We start from the raw sequence: 19,248 nt of genomic DNA on the forward strand, positions 1-19,248 counted from the left end.
GTAGGGGTCAGGCAAATAACTGACACTGCGATATATTGTTTGTGGTATAGATCTCTTCTGATACGCTGATACATGAGCACCAATATTTTGGTATTCTTTGTTGTGATAAAGAGGGTTTCTGTCCTATTGTGTTTATGGCTGCTCAACATGGTGCATGTCTTAAAACCTGATAATACATCAGCATGAATGATACTACAACAAGATTTAAGCAAATCACGAATATGCTGTAAAATATTAAATTGCGGCTATACTGTTGGGATTTTTGTTCTTAAGTTCTCAGATATATCCATATCGGGAAATATGTTGGTCAAATACAGCAAATTGTAGTTAAGAAAAGCCACAGATATGTTATGTTTGTCACCAGAGCACCTGCACATTCTGCTGAGATCTTTATTCAAAATATTAATGTTTCCATATTAAAAATCAGCTTTTTTTTTTACCGTAAAATATCAAAATTGGCCTCAAACATGCCTCATCACTCAGTCATACTGCAACCTCTTCAAAAGGCTGTAAATACTGTACTATCCTTCTCTTCCTGCTGCCTTTGTAATGTGTAAATGAATCCCAGTAACTGGTTAAATGTTATGTAGATGCACATTTTAAACATAACAAATCAATCTTTAACCAGTATACATGGTAACCATCATCGTGACAATGTTTCATTCTAATCTGTCTATACTGCCATTGCAGCACAAAAGCAGTTATCCAGAGCGAATAAAAGCAACGCTGCTCTCTCTCTGCATGCATAATCACAGCAGCCGGTTTACAGTTCAAGCTGAATATACAAAATATAGCTTTTGTTCAGAGAACAAAAAGCAATTTTCACACATCTTTGTTAGCAAAAATCCACGTCTGACATGTCACTCTGGTTTTTCACTCTTTGCATAGTGTTTCAGCAGATAATAACTAATTACTAAATAACAGTTAACACTGTAAAAAGTGTGTTCTGCTTCGAACCACTGATGAGTGTGGACACAGAGCTGTGGAGGTCAGAGTTGGTGATCATAGGAGCCACCTAGTGGCTTAAATTTGGCTTTAGCGGTCACAGTGGAAAGAAAGACACACCACAATAAAAAAAATGTATTTTCATGTGAGCCCAGTTTATTCAAAACAATATATAGTAAGATAATGTAGGATGACACTCTTATCTTATGGTCATGACTGAGTGAGAGTTTGTAACTGAAATTGAGAAAAAAAACTAATGCATATGGCTACTTGAGTAAAGATGACTTATGATTTAAACTGTGGTTTAAATTCTAACACAAGCACAAACTTTGCGGGTAACAAGTTTACATGTGCTTCCTGTTACAGAGAGTCTCCAGATATTCATACTGAACTAAAAAGGAGCAGAAAAACTGAACCGAGTGGCCGCTGCTGTGTTTGGTTGAAAACAAGCAGCAGTGCACTGTGAGTAAATTACAACAACGATTTTATTGAGTTCCTGCAGCTCTACATGGAGGAGGAGCAGTGCTCCAAATGAAACCAGAAATACAACATTTACATAGCAGACACACACGCATATAACACATTCACTTCCGATACCAGATCTTCATCTTCTTCTCACGCTTGATTTTCTTCTGCAGCTGTAAAGTGCCGTAGAGGAGAGCCTCTGCAGTGGGAGGACAACCTGAGGACAGGGTGGAAATTACTGAGCAAAAACTGTATATTGTTTGGTGAAGGTTTCGATTCAGCACTATGGTGGCACACAAGCTCAGTCTGACTGATGAACAGCATCTGTTCATTAATTCTCTGATAATTTATTTATATATTTGGCTGCTAATGTCGCACACTGATCCTATCAGTCTGCAAGACGCCGCTAAACACTGACTGGAATTAACTAGGAACATTATGCAGTATGAAGGCTGCTGTATTTGGAGTCACACTGACAACAACACCATGCAGTCATAATACACTAATAAAACATGTACAACCAGCACTACTAATATTACCACTATTTATTAATAATTCAAGTATTTAGAATTAAATCTTCTACTACTACATTACAGCTACCACCAATAATAACATAATAAAAGTACTTATAGTTTTAAACTACTACTGTTAATTGTACAACTAATTAATTCGTAAATGTGATCATGAATTGTGCACTGAAGCTACGGCAACATGAGCACTGAATTTTTGCCGTCATTCAACAACTGACTGAACTACATGGCCAAAAGTATGTGGACACCCCAATGTTACACCCATAGGTGATTGTTGAATATCTCTTTCTACAACCATGGACTTTAATATGCACCTACAACAGCTTCCCACAAGATTTTGGAATCTGTAGCATTTCATTCCATCCCAAAGGTGTTTGATGGGTTACCTTGCGAAGCAGCTGGATTTGTTTGTTATCAAAAGATAACACGAGATCATGCAACGTGAAAATCCATCTTTCCAGGCTTCAAGTTATGCATTTGCACCACAGATGTTTTGCACCAATCAGCATCCTATAAGGAACCACTGGAAGCTACGGACGGGCATGGCTTGGATGTGATGACTGTGAGAGAATCGACGAAAACAACAATGGCGAGTCCTATAAAGGTTAGCATTCATGCTGCTGTTGCATTAGTTATATCAGAAATGGAGAGAATTTCTTCATTGAAAGAAGAGCAAAAAAAAAAAAAAAAAGAACTGGAGGCTTATCTTCTACCTCATATGGTTTGTTGATCTGATTGGTTGAAGTTACCCGTGATAGATGGTGATAAACAGATGGTTCATCCAATTACTTTCCAAGTAAGTGCCCACCCTTTTCCAAACAGTTTCCAAGGGCTTCCCATATGGTTCTGTCTAGCAAACCATCTGGTGCAGCAGGTTAGTTTGATGAGGTTGAGGTCATGACTCGATGCAGACCAGTCAAATCTTTTCACACCAAACTGGAAGAGCCATTTCTTTACGGACTTGGTTTTGTGCACAGGATAATTGTCATGTTGAAACAGGAGGAGTCTTAGCCAAACTGTTGCCACAAAGTTGGAAGCACACTTTTGTCTAAACTATCATTGTTTCTCAAGGTTTCTCTCATGGGAAATAAAGGACCAATAACCCCAAGGCTGTCCACATACTTTTGGCCATAATGTGTATTTATGAAATTGCCTAAATTTAATGTACAGTATTTCTCATTTTTATGGAATTTGTAGATGTTGAAATTATCATATTGCACAGAAAGGTTTACCTGGAACATAAATGTCCACTGGTACGATTCGGTCGCAACCTCGGACAACAGCGTAGGAGTAGTGGTAGTAGCCCCCTCCATTAGCACAGCTTAAAGAGGAAAATGATAAAGGACACTTTCACATATTAAGACACTTAATGTAAAGGTTTAGACTCTAAACCCTACGCCCATACAGTAGGAATTAGACAACTATAAAAGTGCAAAAATATTCTACTCGCAGCACAGCACACAATGACTCAACCAATGTTGGATGAGACTTTTAAATGCGTCAGTGTAAGGCGTTTTCATGTAAAGGCTTGTGGCTAGCAAGATTAGGCTCGTAGCCATCGAGTGGAGAGAAGAACAGTGGACAAAAGCAGGAACAAACAAACTCACAGAAAAGCTAAACATTTAGAAACAGTGAATGTTAGTATCTGCTGTGGACACTTTATGGATACAGGATAGACGACACTGCTGGTAATGTAAATCTCTTCAGGGGTTCATTTACCTTCCCATTGAAATGACGTATCTGGGCTCTGGCATCTGGTCGTACACCTGTTGGGAAGAAGACAGTTCAGTCACTCTTATATAATATCTGACTAAGAGTTAATCTGTCCTTTCAGCTGGAGGAAGGCTTCATGCCAGTCTAGCAATCCATCGACAGGCTGGTCATAATCCAGCAAGCATTTAAACAGCTATACTGTTCTCAGCGCTTACATCCTGCAGAGAGAGAAGCCTGAGGCAGAGAGCACTCGCAATTGACAATGTCTAGGAGCTGTGCACCATTTTTCCTACATTTCACAAACTTCAATCGAACTAAAGTCAGTGGTTTGGGATGTTACTCAGAGCATCATTAGTTGAACTACTCTTAAATGTGAGATGCTGATGGTATCACAGCTGCTGTTACATCCCACCCTTCCCTTCCCTTCCCTCACCTTCCGCAGAGCTGGAGCCATCTTATTGGTCAGTGTTCCTGCCACTATCATGACATCAGCCTGTCGGGGACTTGCTCTGAACACCACTCCGAAGCGGTCCATGTCGTAACGAGGCGCCGCCATGTGCATCATCTCCACCGCGCAGCACGCCAGGCCAAAGGTCATAGGCCACAGAGAGCTCTAGGGGCATAGCAGAACAGCAAGACGTCAAGAAAACACTGAGCAGACACGCATACGCACAAAACACAACACTTTCTTCAATGTATTGTTCAGGCCCAGTGGGAGTGCATGTAGATTATAGATGTATCAATACATCTGATTTAAGATGCAATAATGTCAATACATGTTCACATTATTCCCTCTGAAATACATTTTTTTAGATTGTTTTGTTGTTTTTTTTAGTTGTACTGTGTTTGCATCAGCAGCCACAGAAGTTCAGGCAACAGCTCACTGGTTTGAAAAGTCAAAAGCTGTGGCTGTCAGACCTCTGGTCCGGCTGGCACATGCTGCTCAGTTCAACTCAACATGACTCACATGTGTGCCTTTGTAATTATAGCCTTAATTGCTGGTGTGAATACCAAACTGCACCAGCAAGCCATTTAAATGAGAAGTCTCTTTGCGATAAATGCCGGTGAATAAAACAGAGCCAACTGAGCAGTTAGAATGTTCAGATACTTCACAAGCTCAGAAAGATGAGCCTTCACATGACTAAGAGGTGGAACAGTTGCAATTTAGGTGAAAGACAGAGCTCCATTTACAAAGGGCAACACCACCAAGCATGTGACATTTTAGATGGCTAGAATCACGTCACACATCTCTAGACATAAGCCTTGGCTTTATTTCCAGTTGCGTGACCTGAGATCAAACAGTCGCATTCTTGGTCGGACAAATGAGGATATAATGTAAATGAGAAAACACAGCAGACTTTGATGAATCCACCCCACATACGTGGTGGTTAACAAGGCCAACATCCTCTCATTGACTCACCCTGCGTGCCCAGTTAACCAAGTCATCCAGCTTAGTGATGACATACTCCCCCTTGCTGCTGGCTACAGCTGCTGGTTTGGCTGCGGCCACTGCCGTGCTCTTCTCTCTGACTGGAACCACACTGCAGCAGAAGGATGGAGGGGATCTTTAACATGTGCAGAGTGTTTACGGAGTGTCTGTTCTTCATTTACACCAGAGTATTTTTGGTAAACTCACGTCGTGGTGGTATTCTCGCTTTTTGCACTGCTGTGCAGACTCTTCTGTTGAACAGCAAACACTGAAATGGGCCTGTAGGATGGAGAGCAGGTCAGAGGGAGAAACAACCGTGACAACAAAAAACATTTATGTTTGAATAATTCGATCATAACTTGTGCATGTGCTAAAACAGTCGACTCCACAGGAGGGCAATGCTTGCAGCATAAAGTTTAATCATTTCAAGACACTGTGTGCGATTGACAGATGGGCAGATTTTATTGTGGGATATGATAATTTTGTCTGAGCTTCCTAAACTTGATGACGCTTGACTGTGCCTCTGAACATACAGGCTGAGTGCTGCTGCTGCCAAAAGCAAGACGGCACAGCCTGTCGAGCACAGTAAATGTGTCAGCATTTCCTTTTGAGTGAAGATAGTTTCATCTCACTATTGTCTTCCATGTGGGTTAATCTGACCTCAAAAGAGAACAACAGAGAAATTGACCAATATTGACAAAATAAAAACTGGGTAAGTTGGAAGTTACTATGGATATTCCACCTGGCTTTTACAGCCTACTGAGGTTTATTTCAGTTAGTTGGACCTTTACAAAAAGTAAAAATGCGTTTATGTGGGTACTAAAGACCACCTCTACATCTCTAAAGAGCATAATACTGAAGCAGCTTCCAGAGTAGCTGGACAGAGCTGCAGTAAAAATTAAGTTTTGAAACATATAAATAAGTAATTAGAGGGCTCTTACCTTGTTGAAAAGCAGCCAAAAATGGCCAGGCGAGGTGCTGCAAAACAGAAGCAGTTAAAAACCTGAAGAAATGTTATAATAGTAGTGATATATTGTGAGTATTTCACATATTTCAACAGCTGTATTGTCCAATCACTGACCAAGGGGTGGCCTTGTGAAAACACTGCGTTCAGGTGTGACATCAATCGCCAAAGCATTTCGCTAACAAGCAGCACAGATAACTTTGTGATGTACTCAGAAATTCAATCTCATGTCAGACACAAAGTCTGGACATTGTAGCCTCACCCAGGGCAAATTGTTCTGTTCTCATCTCAGTCTAAACATTTACAAGTGGACGCTATCTACGTTGTATTGGACAATAAAGACAAACAATGTGTAGACTTTTTTAAAGTGCTGCTTAGAGCATTTAATGCACGCCGAATTGAAGAGTGGCCTCTTGTAATTTGTAAAAAGCCCTTAAATGATATTTAACACTGTACAATGTTTGCAAATGCAGGTGCGATCCCCAAAATGGCAAGGTTTTCAAGAGGAGTTTGGTTCGACAATCTTGCCGATAGCGGGTGACACGCAATGGTGGTTAATAGCATGTCTGCTGTAGTAACATACACACACAATGCGGATTTTAACAAATGACTGAAATAACAGACTCCCTCGATAGTTTGAGGATGACACAGTATGTCATTACGCATGTTAGCTAATGTTAGCTTGACTGCTATGGAATTTGCGGCTGGGACTCACATAGTCGCTACTTAGCTAACCTAGTTAGCCTCCATGCTAACGCAGACAGAGCAAGGTCAGTGTGCGCATTCACTAAAAGTTAGACATCTGATGACCAACGCAGTCAAGCCACACGGTAGTGCATTTTTGTGTGCTTAATTATGTAAATGCGATGGTTAACATAAGTCTGAAAATACGGCGATGTTCATTAAACGTGTATCATTTTACTCAAAACATCACTTACCAACCAACGCCGCCATCTTTGAGATTCTGGTTACGTCAGACTGCTTCCCGTGCCTGTATGAGCTCGTGCTGCAGAGGGCGCTGCTGTAACGTGGACATCCAGTTTATCTAAACTAAAGAAGGTCGAAGTTTATTACTTTGTAGAGGTTTTACTACATTTTAAGGTTATATCAGATGAAATAGTAGTAATATGTGTGCCATTTCATGTAAAATGGCCGCAAAAATTGGTTAACTCAGAGTTAGGAGGGTTACCAGGACACATGTCTAGGCTGTTCAATGACAAGGCAATCCATACAATCAAAACATTGTTCAGAGAAAGTAAAACTGCATGTAAGCAGGGCCCAACTGAGAAATACTGAGGTCAAAGTTCAGATCCCCTCAATGCACTAATTGCTCCAGAAAATTCTGACCAGACACCACATTTAACTGGTTGAAATATCCCATGCAGTGCGACCCCAGCCCCCTAAGAAACTTTGACTAGCAAACAAAAAAAGGTCTGCACAATGCTGTATTGGTCACTTTTGGACATTTATACATCAATTTTACTGTTAAAACATACTTTCTGTAAAGATTATGTACAGGTTTAGATGCTATTGCTCAATGTTTCATATAATTCTGATGGAGAAATACAAAATTCTATGCACTTGCAGAAGGTAAACATTTTCTCAGGTTGTTAATACTCCAAGAAAAAACACTGAGGACATGTTCCCACAACACTGACATACACCAATAACTAGTATTCAATATTTATCGTATAATATATTGTTAATAGTCTTGATGCGCTGTGTGTTGTAGTCTTTATTAAAGTTGTTTAGCTCCCCCCAGTGGATTTCAGATGGGTTTTTTTGTTTTTGTTTTTCAGATAGATGTTTAAAAACCTCTCTATGATGACTATAAAAGACTCAAAGTAAATGAAACTGATCTGAGTGGTGCACACAGCCAGGCGCTACAGTCACTGGCATATTTCTATGTTCATATGTGCCTGTGCAGAGGTGCAGAGACGGAAAGTGGTGGATCTATTGGCAGCTGGAAATGAGGATTTACGACTTTAAAAGATAAAACAGTCTGTTTTATGCCATGATTTATTTTAAAGCCGTTATTAACCTAATCTTCATAGGTTCCTTCCAAAGCACAATATTTGAGCATATAATTGACTAACTTTAAAAAACACAGAAATGACTGTCCATAAAACCCCAGCATGAGAACACGTCACATATTTTTCAGATGTTTTATTCCCTTGCAGGGCAGTCTGTGTGAAAGCTTTATCATAAGCACGGTCACAGCTTTGGAAAGGATATCTGGAGCAGAACACACACGAGTTACGCTCACAGTATTTTTTGATTGTGTACATTCACTTAAGAGGCTTGAACTTGAGTTTGTCTGAAGCAGATAATTAGACTGGAGCAGCAGCCTGGTCATACAGGTTGAGCTGCATTCATGCTGCGCGTTGTCATAACAAACACATTTATTCAGTCATACATATCAGTGTCAAAATACACCTCTCATGTCAGTTAGAACTAGTATGATTTATAGACCCTCAATGTAAAAAAACATCTACCTGTTCTGACTGTGGTGGTATTTTGTGGCACTGTTGTTGATCTTTAAACTTCTTCCACATGCTGAAAAACTTGCATGTTCAGCAGTTTAGTAAGCAGTTTAGCAGCTCATAAGTGGACCTTGAGTTAAGAGTATTTTTTTTCCAAATATAAAAATTTCATGCTGAAATATAATTCTTTTCCTTGTGATTTTAAAGTGACACGTCTTTATCTGGTGTTTGTTTCTACACTAAATCAGTACATCAACATAGAGCACAGTAACCAAATGTAAGACCCAGCACACACAACAGCAAACACCGTTGGAGCTCTTGAGCAAGGCACTGAACGGGTGGCGCTGCTCAGCGGCTGACTGCAGCAGACTGCGGTTTTACTGCTGATGAATGTCTTTCCATGGATTTGAAGGCATAAATCGTAAAGCTCGTGAAGTCGTGGCAAAACAGCATCACGGGCATGGAGCAGAGCAGCCTGGCACTGCAGCTAATGTAGTATCAATTAACCAGACAATTATTTTTTGATGAATCATTTAGTCTGCAGCAGCAGTCTCAAGCTCAAATTAGCTGTGGGCCACTGGCCGGGTTCAACCCTCGGTTGAAAAATCAAACTCAGAAAGGATCAAAAGCGCCAGAACAGCAACTAATCAGACTTTGTGTTTCTTTTCTAAATGTGACCTTCACAAAACTCCACAGATCAGAGCAGCTTGGCTCCCTCTTCTCCATCATACCCGTCAAACTGCTCTGCTGTATGTAGCTACTGCATGTCTGGAGACAGGCAGGTTTTTCCTTCAGCCACATTAACCTTTATTGAAATATAGTTGCCCACCTCTCTTTTCATCGTCTTCAACCTTTAAGTTTAAAAGAAAAATGTTGGTGTGAAGAAGGCTGTATAAATCAGAGCGTTGTCGGAATACTGTTCTCTCCATGGATTGTCTTCATGTATTTTCCACTTTCCACTGCTGTTTGCACGTCTGAACTTTTGGAATTCATAAAGTTGAATTTGATTAAGTTTCATTTGAATGTTGTTTATGTCACAAGCTGCAAATTTAGGCAAAGCTTTCTTGTTAAATTTGAAAAAACAATACCTCTCAAAACACTTTTTATACTCAGATGTTGCAAAGTAGAATTTTTAATTGCTAAAATAAAGAGAAGGACAGAGGACAAATCAAAATTGGGAAAAAAAATAATTACATGAATTTGTGGGCCAGATTTAACAATAAATTCTAAACACAAAAAGAAGCCTTATGAGATTGTCTTGTGATCCCCAGGGAGGTGGTTTGGCTGGTGTACAAAATGTCAAATATGATGACTCTGCACTTGAGTTACCTTGAGTTACCTTTCAAACTTGATTACAAAATCTGACCTGCAGGCAAACATAAAATTAAAAAACTTTTTTTTTACTGTTATTAAATTGGCAAAATAAATATAAAAGCAATATAAAAGCAAAAATCATATATGAAAGACAAGTGTTGAACTCTTGCCCACTGTCAGCATTGAGTTTATTAGAGGCACAGCGTTTCAGTCATGGACCTTCTTCAGGCCAGACTATGTGCAGGAATTACACCTTTTCTTCCACTGAATTGCTAAAAGCAAGTAAATCTTGAGCATCTGAGGCTGAAAAATGCTTATTCTGACATGATAAATACCTTGACTCAAATGAATTGCCTCTAATTAAAGTCATTTGGATTGCTCTTTAATCTCCTGTCGACTTGAGTGGTCAAAAGCCATCTTTAGCATCCTGTTTTTGTTTTGGCCCCGTTTTGCGCCACAAACCGAGCGAGCAACATCAGCAGCAGCGAGGACGCCAGCAGGGTGGAGATGGAGAGCAACCAGAGAAACATGGAGAGCATGTTATCACATAATGACAGTCCCAGCGCTGAAAACACACACTGCACTTCCTCCAGGAATAGCTGCAAAGCAAACGCAGCAACTGGTCGGCGTCGGTGAAGGAACTGAAAACTGACTGGAAAAGATGAAAAGATGCTTTTACAAATGGCTTTTATTCTGTCTTCATCATGTACAAACTTTTTTGGACAGTTGAAATAATAATAAAGTCTTACAACTGAAGTTTCTTTGCTCATGGTTTTTAAGGTCAAACCAAATTCAGCCACATTTATAGCAGAGCTTTTAAGTACTTATAGTTCAAAACATTAAATATAGGCACTGGAATAGCTTAAAAGGACAAATGTTTGAAGACTACAGCATTGTTCAAAGGCTTCCTTCACCACTAGCAGGGAAAGAGCTCTGGCTTTTCAGATAATAAGCATGAATCCACATTTTAAGAAGTCCTGTATAGGAGGAGCAAAAATACAAGTTAAGCCGTCACAGACTTGGAGGTTATAGTTGCAGCGTGTGTTGCTGTGCTGAACTGCAGACCACAGGAATGACCTATTTTTGGAAAGATCTCCTCCTCTGAAAGAAGAAAGCGCAGCTCGCCTCCTCACTGAGCATCCAGGATGTCTGTGGGTAGGATGTCTGGTTTGCCACTCGGGCTCTGTGATGTCTCCCCTGACCAGGAAGAGGGGGTGACCTGATTATAGAGGACGTCCTGAGAGCCAAAAAGTGGCTCTTTGAGATTCAGGGTGTACATGAGGAACAGATTGAGAGCTACCATGGCAAGGAGCGGGAACACAGTCAGGCCGGAGCCGAAGCCTCGCCAGGAGCTGCACAGGTTCAGGCTGACCCAGTAAACAAGCCTGCAGAGGATTGAAAAAAAAGGACAACACACAAACAGGAAATCAGATCAACTTCAGACTTCACTGACAAACACTCAAAACCTCCCTCATGGTGAAACACCAGTGAAACCAGAGCAGAAAGAAGTATTCAGACTTTTATTAAACAAATGGTTTATTCATTGATTTTTGTAAATATCTGCCAAACAAGTTGGGACAGGAGCAACAAAAGACTGGGAAAGTTGTGGAACGCTCCAAAAACACCTGTTTGGATCATTCCACAGGTAAACAGGTTGATTGGTAACAGGTGATAGAATCATGATTGGGTATGAATCTGATGTTCCTGGTCGAGTTAATAAACTACTTTTTGCTGTATACCAATAGGCAGTTTAATTTAGCACCTGCTGCTGAGGGTCACCAGATAAATCTGAGGGCTTGTGAGATGACGACGATGATGACACACATCTATATTCATTGCTTTGGCTTTACTCAAATCTTTCTTTTTCATGAAATATTGAATACATTTACATGTTTAAGACTTGAATAATTATACAAATGACAAAATCTGAGTTTATTCTGAGTTGGAACTGCAAAAATGTTGGGACCCACTGGTTTTATCTTTTAACAGTTAGTCAAATTTTATGAGCTCATCGTGTTTTTTGTGTAAATCAGAAAGATAACTGGTAACTACTGCTGTCAGAGATGTAGAGGACTAAAAGGCACAACCAACTGGGACCAGTAACTTCCTGGAGTCTTTGCTGGTTGCCTAGTGAACAGCTCCCAGACAAGACACAGTCCAGGATCTAGTTAAGCCCCCATGTCAAATGGTGAACTGTTCTTGTACTTCAAACCCTATCTGCATCCAAACTGAAACTACGATTACGAGCTAGGCTAGTCTGAAGGTATCTGAAGAGGATTTTCACCATGTGGAAGTTGTAGTGTTATTTGCACAAATCAAGTATCACAACAAACTGACATATTTCCTAGAAAATGCTAATTATCTTCTGCACTTATGATACAAAGAGCAGGCGAGTGCTGCCACATACCGAGCTAACAGACAAGCTCGGTGACGCTGAGTTCACTTTGTGTCAGTCTGAACTGACTGCTGCCAAACCTTCTCTCTGGCTTTGTTAATGACAGTGGGTGCGTTTGTTTTTAGCCACGCTAGCTGTGTGCTTCCAGGGACGGCAGCGTCGGTCTGTCAGTCGCCACTTTGGTCCAAATGAAATGCTTCGACAACTATTGGATGCGCTGCCATGAAACTTGGGTCAGATGTTCATGTCATGGGATCGTCTGACTTTTCTCATCTCTGGTTTATGAACAAAAAAACAACACCAGCCTCAGCTGCACTTTGTGTTTAGCGCTAATTAGCAAATGTTAGCATGCTAACACACTAAGACAACTAAGATGGTGACCATGGTAAGTGTTACCTGTTATACATCAGCATGTTAGCATACAGTTGTTAGCATTTAGCTCAGCTTTGTCTTAGAGCTGCTGGCATGTTGTAGACTCTTTGCTGTATTATTTATTCTTGATTTTAAATTTTGAACATGTGCTGCTTGGTGTTTTGTCTTCACATGTCAGTTTTCTTTATTACTTACACCTGTGTATAAAAGTAATGAAGGAGCATTTTTAAACCATCTATGAAAAACTTCAGACCTGGATCAGTTTGTTTGGTGCTTTTGAACCTCCTTTATCAAGCATCTAAGCCTCACCTTCCTACGACGAACATGGCAACCAGTATCGGCACCAACTTCAGCTGGTCTTGCGGCAGTAAAGCGGCCATAACGACGAGGTTGAGGACGTAGAGGAGCAAGATCTCCAGGGACGCCGTGACAAACAGCTGCTGGACGGCGCGTCCTCTGGGAAACGACTCCTGCAGACTGAAGGAGGCTGTGCAGAACTGGCACGCTGCACTCATGAGCATCGCTGCGAGGGATAAAAGAGCAATAAGTCAGTTAGCATCTTGAATCTTGGCCATCTTTCCACAAACAGCTCTCAACGTTAAGCAACTCCTCGCTGCACTTGATCTTGTCTGACAGCATACTTTGTTTTTATTATATCTTCATTTGAGTGCAGCGACGGCCAGCGGAGCGGCCTACATGCAAATACTCCTCGCTGTCATCAGCTTGACAGCTAGGTGAGAGGAAACTGGTCTGAACAGGTTTTGGTTTGGATGTTGCCCCCTGGTTCAGGTCACCCAGGTTGGTAAGTGATTAAAATATTCTGAAACAATTAGGCCACGGCCTGGGAGAGGAGAGACGCAGCCAATCTCTTATTGTAGTTTCCATTTAAAGCTATGTGCAGGAGAAGGAAATTATGCTTCTCTCAAGAGGCCCGGGGAGACGTCTGCTGCACTGAGGTTGAAAGCGCATGAAATTAAAGGGGACAGGAGACACTGAAACATTCCAAGACGAGGCGGCCAGACAAACCAAATCCTCTCTTAATCTTTATCTTTCATTTGTGGTTGTTTTTGAGTGTCAGAGTGCAGGTGTTTGAAGTGTACCGAGCAGGATGGGGACGGCTGCCACCACACAGCAGCAGAGGGTGAAAACGATGCGGCTGGCGGCGTCGGGGCAATCGGGGGGTCTGATGGGGACATAGAAATAGAGTGCATAGAGGATCCCGGCCGCACACAGAAGAGAGGCCAGGACTGAGAAGAAAGCGGGAACTCGGCCGCTCTGACAGCATTTACACTGGCAGCAGCGGCAGCAGCATCGTCCCCGATCTGAAGCCTCCCCTGCCACCTGACAAGTCTCTCCCCGCACCTCTGACCTCCACACAGTCAGCTCCACGCTCTCTGGCGGCGCGCCTATCAGAGGCCGGCCCTCGTCCACAGTGCAGTCCAGATTGGTGGATTCTGGACTCCATCTCGGCGTGTCTGTGCCGTTGGGAATGTCTCCCTGAGAGGCCGGGGTTGGACAGCTGATGCAGTTTTCCGTGGCGGCGTCCAAATTGCGCGCCGTGATGATGGGACTGGAAAGAGTCTGATCCAGCCCCCCCCCCTCCGTCTGATCTGCCAGTGGCTCCTCTGGGAGGTCGTCTCTGGGCTGCTGGTGGCAGGGAGCAGAGCCTGTTCAAACCAGAGTGCATTTTAACACAGAATTCAAAACCACATACTGAAGGCAATCAGCTGCAGGCTCACGCCAATCAATCATTCTCTTACTGCAAGTCCCGTCCAGGCCTCTGCTTTGCCTGGATCTCAAGTAACATTTTGAAAGGGCGGGCAGATGGCTGGATTAACCTATTAGGAGGCCCCGGGGCCACCTTCCTCCTTCCACTTTCTGTGCATTGTGTTTCCACACTGTCACCTCGAAGTTCCCCCAGTTACAGTGTACACAGAGACCCAGAAACCAAACATTCCTTCTGTATTATTACAAGACCACAAATCTCCTATGTGTCAATTAGTTTGTGATAATTTGATAAAACACAAAGTAATGTAGAATCAACCCCATGTGAACGCAATATAAACTGAAATAACTAGACCCTCCACAATGCAGGCCCACAAGATAAAGCCATTACACAAGAGCGATCTAGCCTGAGATTGAACCTTGATGAAATTTATTCAAATGACCAAAAAACAACTGACAGCGACCCTGAGGCTTTTGGCCAGTTGGTAATCCAGCTCTGGGTATCGTGTTAAGATGATAGAGCAGTGTTTAATTTTTACTTTTAGATACATAGAATCAATTATTCACTTTCTATCAAGCATCTGGTGGAACAGTATTCAGAAAGAGGCTACATCAACATACAAATTAAACTGTAGACGTCTGCAGGTGTTCTCTCCACTTCCCCTCAGGCATTTTCATCGTCGCTGCAGGCTGTTGTATCAACATACATTAAACTAGCTCTGAATGATTTCTTGGTTGAAGCACGAGCTTACAGGAATACTTGTAGTGGAGATGACTCACATTTCAGATGGCTCTAAACACTGTCTTAAATGTGTCTTCACCTTCTCAACGTCTCATGTCATTTAAATAAATAACACTTTTTTTCTAGGTAAGCCTGTAAATTCTCAGTCATGCATATGCAAGTGCCCACATGGACTTAATAAGACAACACAACTACTGCTGTAGTGCTGAAATGTTTGAAAGTCTTTACATGTAGCGTGACAATGCGAACAGAGAACTTCTCATCCCCAACCTCCATGAATAAACTAAATAAACACGAATAAACTGGAATTTAAACACAAAAAATTTTAAATTCCATCCATGATGGACATTTTAATAAAAAGTGTAGCACTTACATTATCATATAATGAGCAATGAAACATGGAATGGACTTCAAGTCTTCAATCTCACCTAAATCATGAAAACAGCCTCCTCAGGGAGTCAATTAAAACGGCCTGTTTCTGAAGCTAACAATGTACTTGAATGGAACTGTACTGGATGTTGACTCACATATGACTGATTAAAACAAGTCAAAAACATATTTCTTTTCCAGCTCATACTGCTTTGTCACATCCTCCCCACCACTATAAACAACCTGTATAATGAATTAAAGCTCTTAAAACTTGCACACATGACATGGATGCTGATTTAGTTCAGAGCTCCTGCAGGTAGATCCATACATCTGCTCAACCTTAAACAGCTCCTTTAGCATTATTTTCAAAATTGGAAAGACATGTGTAACTGTTGCTTCGCTTTAATCAGCCCCGACTCTGTCTTTAGTCTCTAAGGATCCGGTCTGGACTCAAACTCGACTTTAGCCTTTGCTAATTTGCTCTGGCCTCCCCTCAAATCCTACAGCTCTGTCAGACAGTAAAAAGCAGCGGTAATAACTCACTCCTCGGCTGATTGGTTGCTGGTGGCGGTTCAAGGGAGTGCTGGGAGCCGGAGACGGAGTGGGAGGACGAGTGCAGCTCCTCCACCGAGGACTCTGGGCTGTCTGACACCGGCGCCAAGGAGATCTGAGTGTCCAGGTCCAGGAAGGGGGAGAAGGAGAGCCTGGTCGGGTCGATGTCCTGGAGCTGGTTGATGATGTCGCTGATGGACTCCTTCATGCTGTCGAGCTCCTTCGCATTCTGCCGGTTAGTGGCCTGAAGCCCCGAGGTGCTCATAGTCACACAGCCTGAGAGGAGCAGGCAGAGTTTAAGACAAGAGCCAGGCCAGAAACCAGTTAAAAACACCAGGGACAGGCAGGGCAGTAAAACCACCTCCATTCTCCAAGTGTCAGAGAAGCCAAATCAGTACACCGCTGCGCTGTAAAACCCAGCATTTCATCTTCGCTCTTTATGAAACAGAGTTTATTTCTGATTCTTATCCTCCAAATGAGGCAAACATAAAGCTTGAAAAGCCAAACTTTGCTGGGACCTTGTGTGCAGCGATGTCAACACAGTTAGGAAATGGGCTTTTCTGGGACTAAAGGAAATCAGTGTTGATATGCGTTTATGTCTGTGGTTGTACAATAATCATCAGTGACAGGAAGCCAAAGTTTATCTTCCTCTGCAAGGTAACGTAGCCTGTGCAGGTTTGAATTGTTATCGTTGAAGTTTTTTTTGTTTCCTCGAGACCTTTTCTCACAAAATCAGCACGTGACAAATAGAATCTGATGTGATTTTGATCATTTTAAACATTTGATGACATGAGATAGGGCTGATTGACCCAGACTACAGCTTTATTTTTATTTGTGTTTTTTCCTTTCTGCAATCAAAAGATACTGCAAATAAAAGACTGACACATATCAGTACTACTCTCATATAGGGTAAGGGTTTTAGGGTAAGGGTTGGGATGGGTTTTTTAGGGTAATCAGGTAGCCTGACTCCCAAGGTTAGAAAATCATTTTCATGGATTTAACAAATGAGATTGAACATGTTGATAAGTGAATTAGAGGTGCTGGTAGGATTGACATGTTCGGAAAGAGCCCAGCTAGCTGTTTCCAGCCTTTATGCTAAAATAAGCTAAGCTAAGCTATATGTCTCCTGACTCCGGCTTCACATTTAATGTGCACACATGGTGTCAATTTCCTCATCTTACCAAACAAGAAGATTTCTAAAAATACTGAACTGTTTCCCTTACATAATTTATCAAACATAATAAAAACTCTTAAAAACTTTTAAGGTTTTAAAGTTTCCAGTATCTGACTTATTTTGAATATTTTTGGAGGCCTGGAGAGGTGGATTTATCCAATATTTAACCAACATCAAGGTTTTATTCAGGCCTAAAGAAGTGAAAGGAAGACGACAGCTTCATTAGAAAACAGTGAGAAACAAAAAAGTTTTTGTGATAGACTTTTTTTTCTTGATCTCTCTAATCATTTTACACCTCAGATTTATCTTGGGACCATTCGGTGGGTCCTGAACTCCACTGCTTTGAATAAAGGAGGATTATCGGAAATTATACAAGGCCGTAATGCGTCACTGATCGAGCAAATACAGTGAAAGTTAATGTACAAGACAAATTGTAGCCTGATTTCTCACTTCTTCAAGAGAACAACTACAGATTAAATCACGTGGTTACCAATAGTGGAAAGTAACTAATTACATTTAATCAAGAGCTGTTATCAAGTACAGCTGAGTACTAAAGGGACCCTTACAAGTAGTATTACTCAGTATTTCCATTTTATGCTACTCTAAACCTACTTCTGCTGCACTGAATATTGTCTCTTACTCTGGAATATGTATTTAACAGCTAGTTTTCAGATTACATTACTGTATTACAAAACATGTGACAAGCTTATAAACTATGATGCATTGATAACTGTCCAACAGTACATCATGAGTCATGATCACAAGTCATCACAAGTACAACATGAAAGTAAAAACGATCCAACAATACAACAGACATCTTGCATAATGAGTACTTTTACTTTTAATACTTTAAGTACATCGTGTTACTAATATTTCACATCTGAGTGCTGCTAATGCGGGACTTTCACTTGCAAAGGGCTGTTTTATAGCGCGGTGTTGCTACTTTTACTCACGCAAATGATCCGAATACTTCTTTCACCACTGCTGGATACTTTTGCGGTCTCTTCTCGCCATAAAAGCGCGTAAAACATACGTAGGCAGAATGCAGCACAACGCCAGTAACGCGCCATTGCTGGTCCGCCGTTATTTGAACCGCACGGTGAATTTCGGAGGCTTTCATTAACATCTGCAGATTGGATTTGGAGCATTTTCTTCTGCATGTTTTTTTGGCGCACATCCAACGGTGGCGCAGAGTCGGCACGCAAAATCTGCGGCGAGGCTCGCTCTCCAAACAAATGGGGACTTTACCATGTATAGAGCGCAATTAGGACTCGTCTGGCTTTTACGGTCCACGGGGGGGGGGATGCGTCTCGCTGGTTATCAGAGTTTGCGTGGAGGTGGAAACGCGCGTAGGGGGCAATGTGCTTTTACTCCCCGCTGAAAAACAGCTTTCCTCCCGCTCTCTCAAACAAACATTGATCACAATTCATCTTCCACAAAGCCAGCATAAAGTCGCCTCTATGTCTGGTTCAGTGTGAGGGCTGCAGGTCAGGAAATGCCTAATTTGGAGATAAATAAATGAGCCCAAAATGCGCTCAAGCCCGCATTGAATCTGTGCGTAAAGGACACGCGAGTCATTCTGAAACCTTATATTTAGTGGCCATTCAGCAGCAATTACAGCAGTTAACCGACAGATTTCATAGACCAGCGTGAATTAATTTAGCTCCATGAAATGCATGTCTAAGCGCTTTATTCAATTAGAAACACGCCTCGGAGGCTGTAAATGGACTTACTTTAGTCGGAGGTTGCAGAGTATTTGATGAGTTTACTCTTCTCGCAGTAAAAAAAAAAAAAAAACCCTCCGTCCTTCTCTGCCTTTCTTCCCTCCCCCTCCGTTTGCTTTTTGTCTTCCAGGATCCTGAACTTCTGAATCAAATTTCAGGACGGACAAAATACTAGGCTTTTCCTCCGCCCACACAAGCTTTTTTTTCTTCCTGGGTACCATGTCAAACACCATATGGAGCAAATAAAGTCAGAGCAGCAGCAGCAGCAGGAGGAGGAGGAGGAGGAGGAGGCTGCACTTTCTCTCAGTTTACCTCCAAATTCAGCATTAACAATCACATCCATCACAAACAC

At 41.7% G+C, this 19,248-nt stretch overlaps 2 protein-coding genes across 4 annotated transcripts; both read right to left on the minus strand.

The window, feature by feature from the left end:
• Positions 1-1,079: 1,079 nt before the first annotated feature.
• Positions 1,080-7,027, minus strand: ndufs7 (NADH:ubiquinone oxidoreductase core subunit S7). Its single transcript, XM_041935485.1, has 8 exons — positions 6,985-7,027; positions 6,024-6,060; positions 5,290-5,361; positions 5,074-5,194; positions 4,087-4,266; positions 3,660-3,706; positions 3,173-3,261; positions 1,080-1,627 (listed from the first exon to the last, which is right to left on the minus strand). Exons 1-8 carry the CDS (start codon positions 6,998-7,000, stop codon positions 1,530-1,532), a joined length of 660 nt encoding a protein of 219 aa, XP_041791419.1. The 5' UTR covers positions 7,001-7,027; the 3' UTR covers positions 1,080-1,529.
• Positions 7,028-10,519: 3,492 nt separating this feature from the next.
• Positions 10,520-18,971, minus strand: LOC121605752. 3 transcript variants are annotated; one of them, XM_041935812.1, is made up of 6 exons: positions 18,906-18,971; positions 15,990-16,274; positions 13,711-14,277; positions 12,920-13,133; positions 11,144-11,228; positions 10,520-11,040 (listed from the first exon to the last, which is right to left on the minus strand). In XM_041935812.1, exons 2-6 carry the CDS (start codon positions 16,261-16,263, stop codon positions 10,921-10,923), a joined length of 1,260 nt encoding a protein of 419 aa, XP_041791746.1. In that variant the 5' UTR covers positions 16,264-16,274; positions 18,906-18,971; the 3' UTR covers positions 10,520-10,920. The 3 variants fall into 3 exon arrangements, with proteins under 3 accessions (XP_041791746.1, XP_041791744.1, XP_041791745.1); XM_041935810.1 differs by having other exon boundaries at positions 10,520-11,228; XM_041935811.1 differs by lacking the exon at positions 18,906-18,971 and adding an exon at positions 18,126-18,241 and having other exon boundaries at positions 10,520-11,228.
• Between the last annotated feature and the right edge of the window lie 277 nt (positions 18,972-19,248).

This window comes from Chelmon rostratus, chromosome 4 (genome assembly GCF_017976325.1).
Source record: "Chelmon rostratus isolate fCheRos1 chromosome 4, fCheRos1.pri, whole genome shotgun sequence".
Classification (NCBI taxonomy): Eukaryota; Metazoa; Chordata; class Actinopteri; order Chaetodontiformes; family Chaetodontidae; genus Chelmon; species Chelmon rostratus.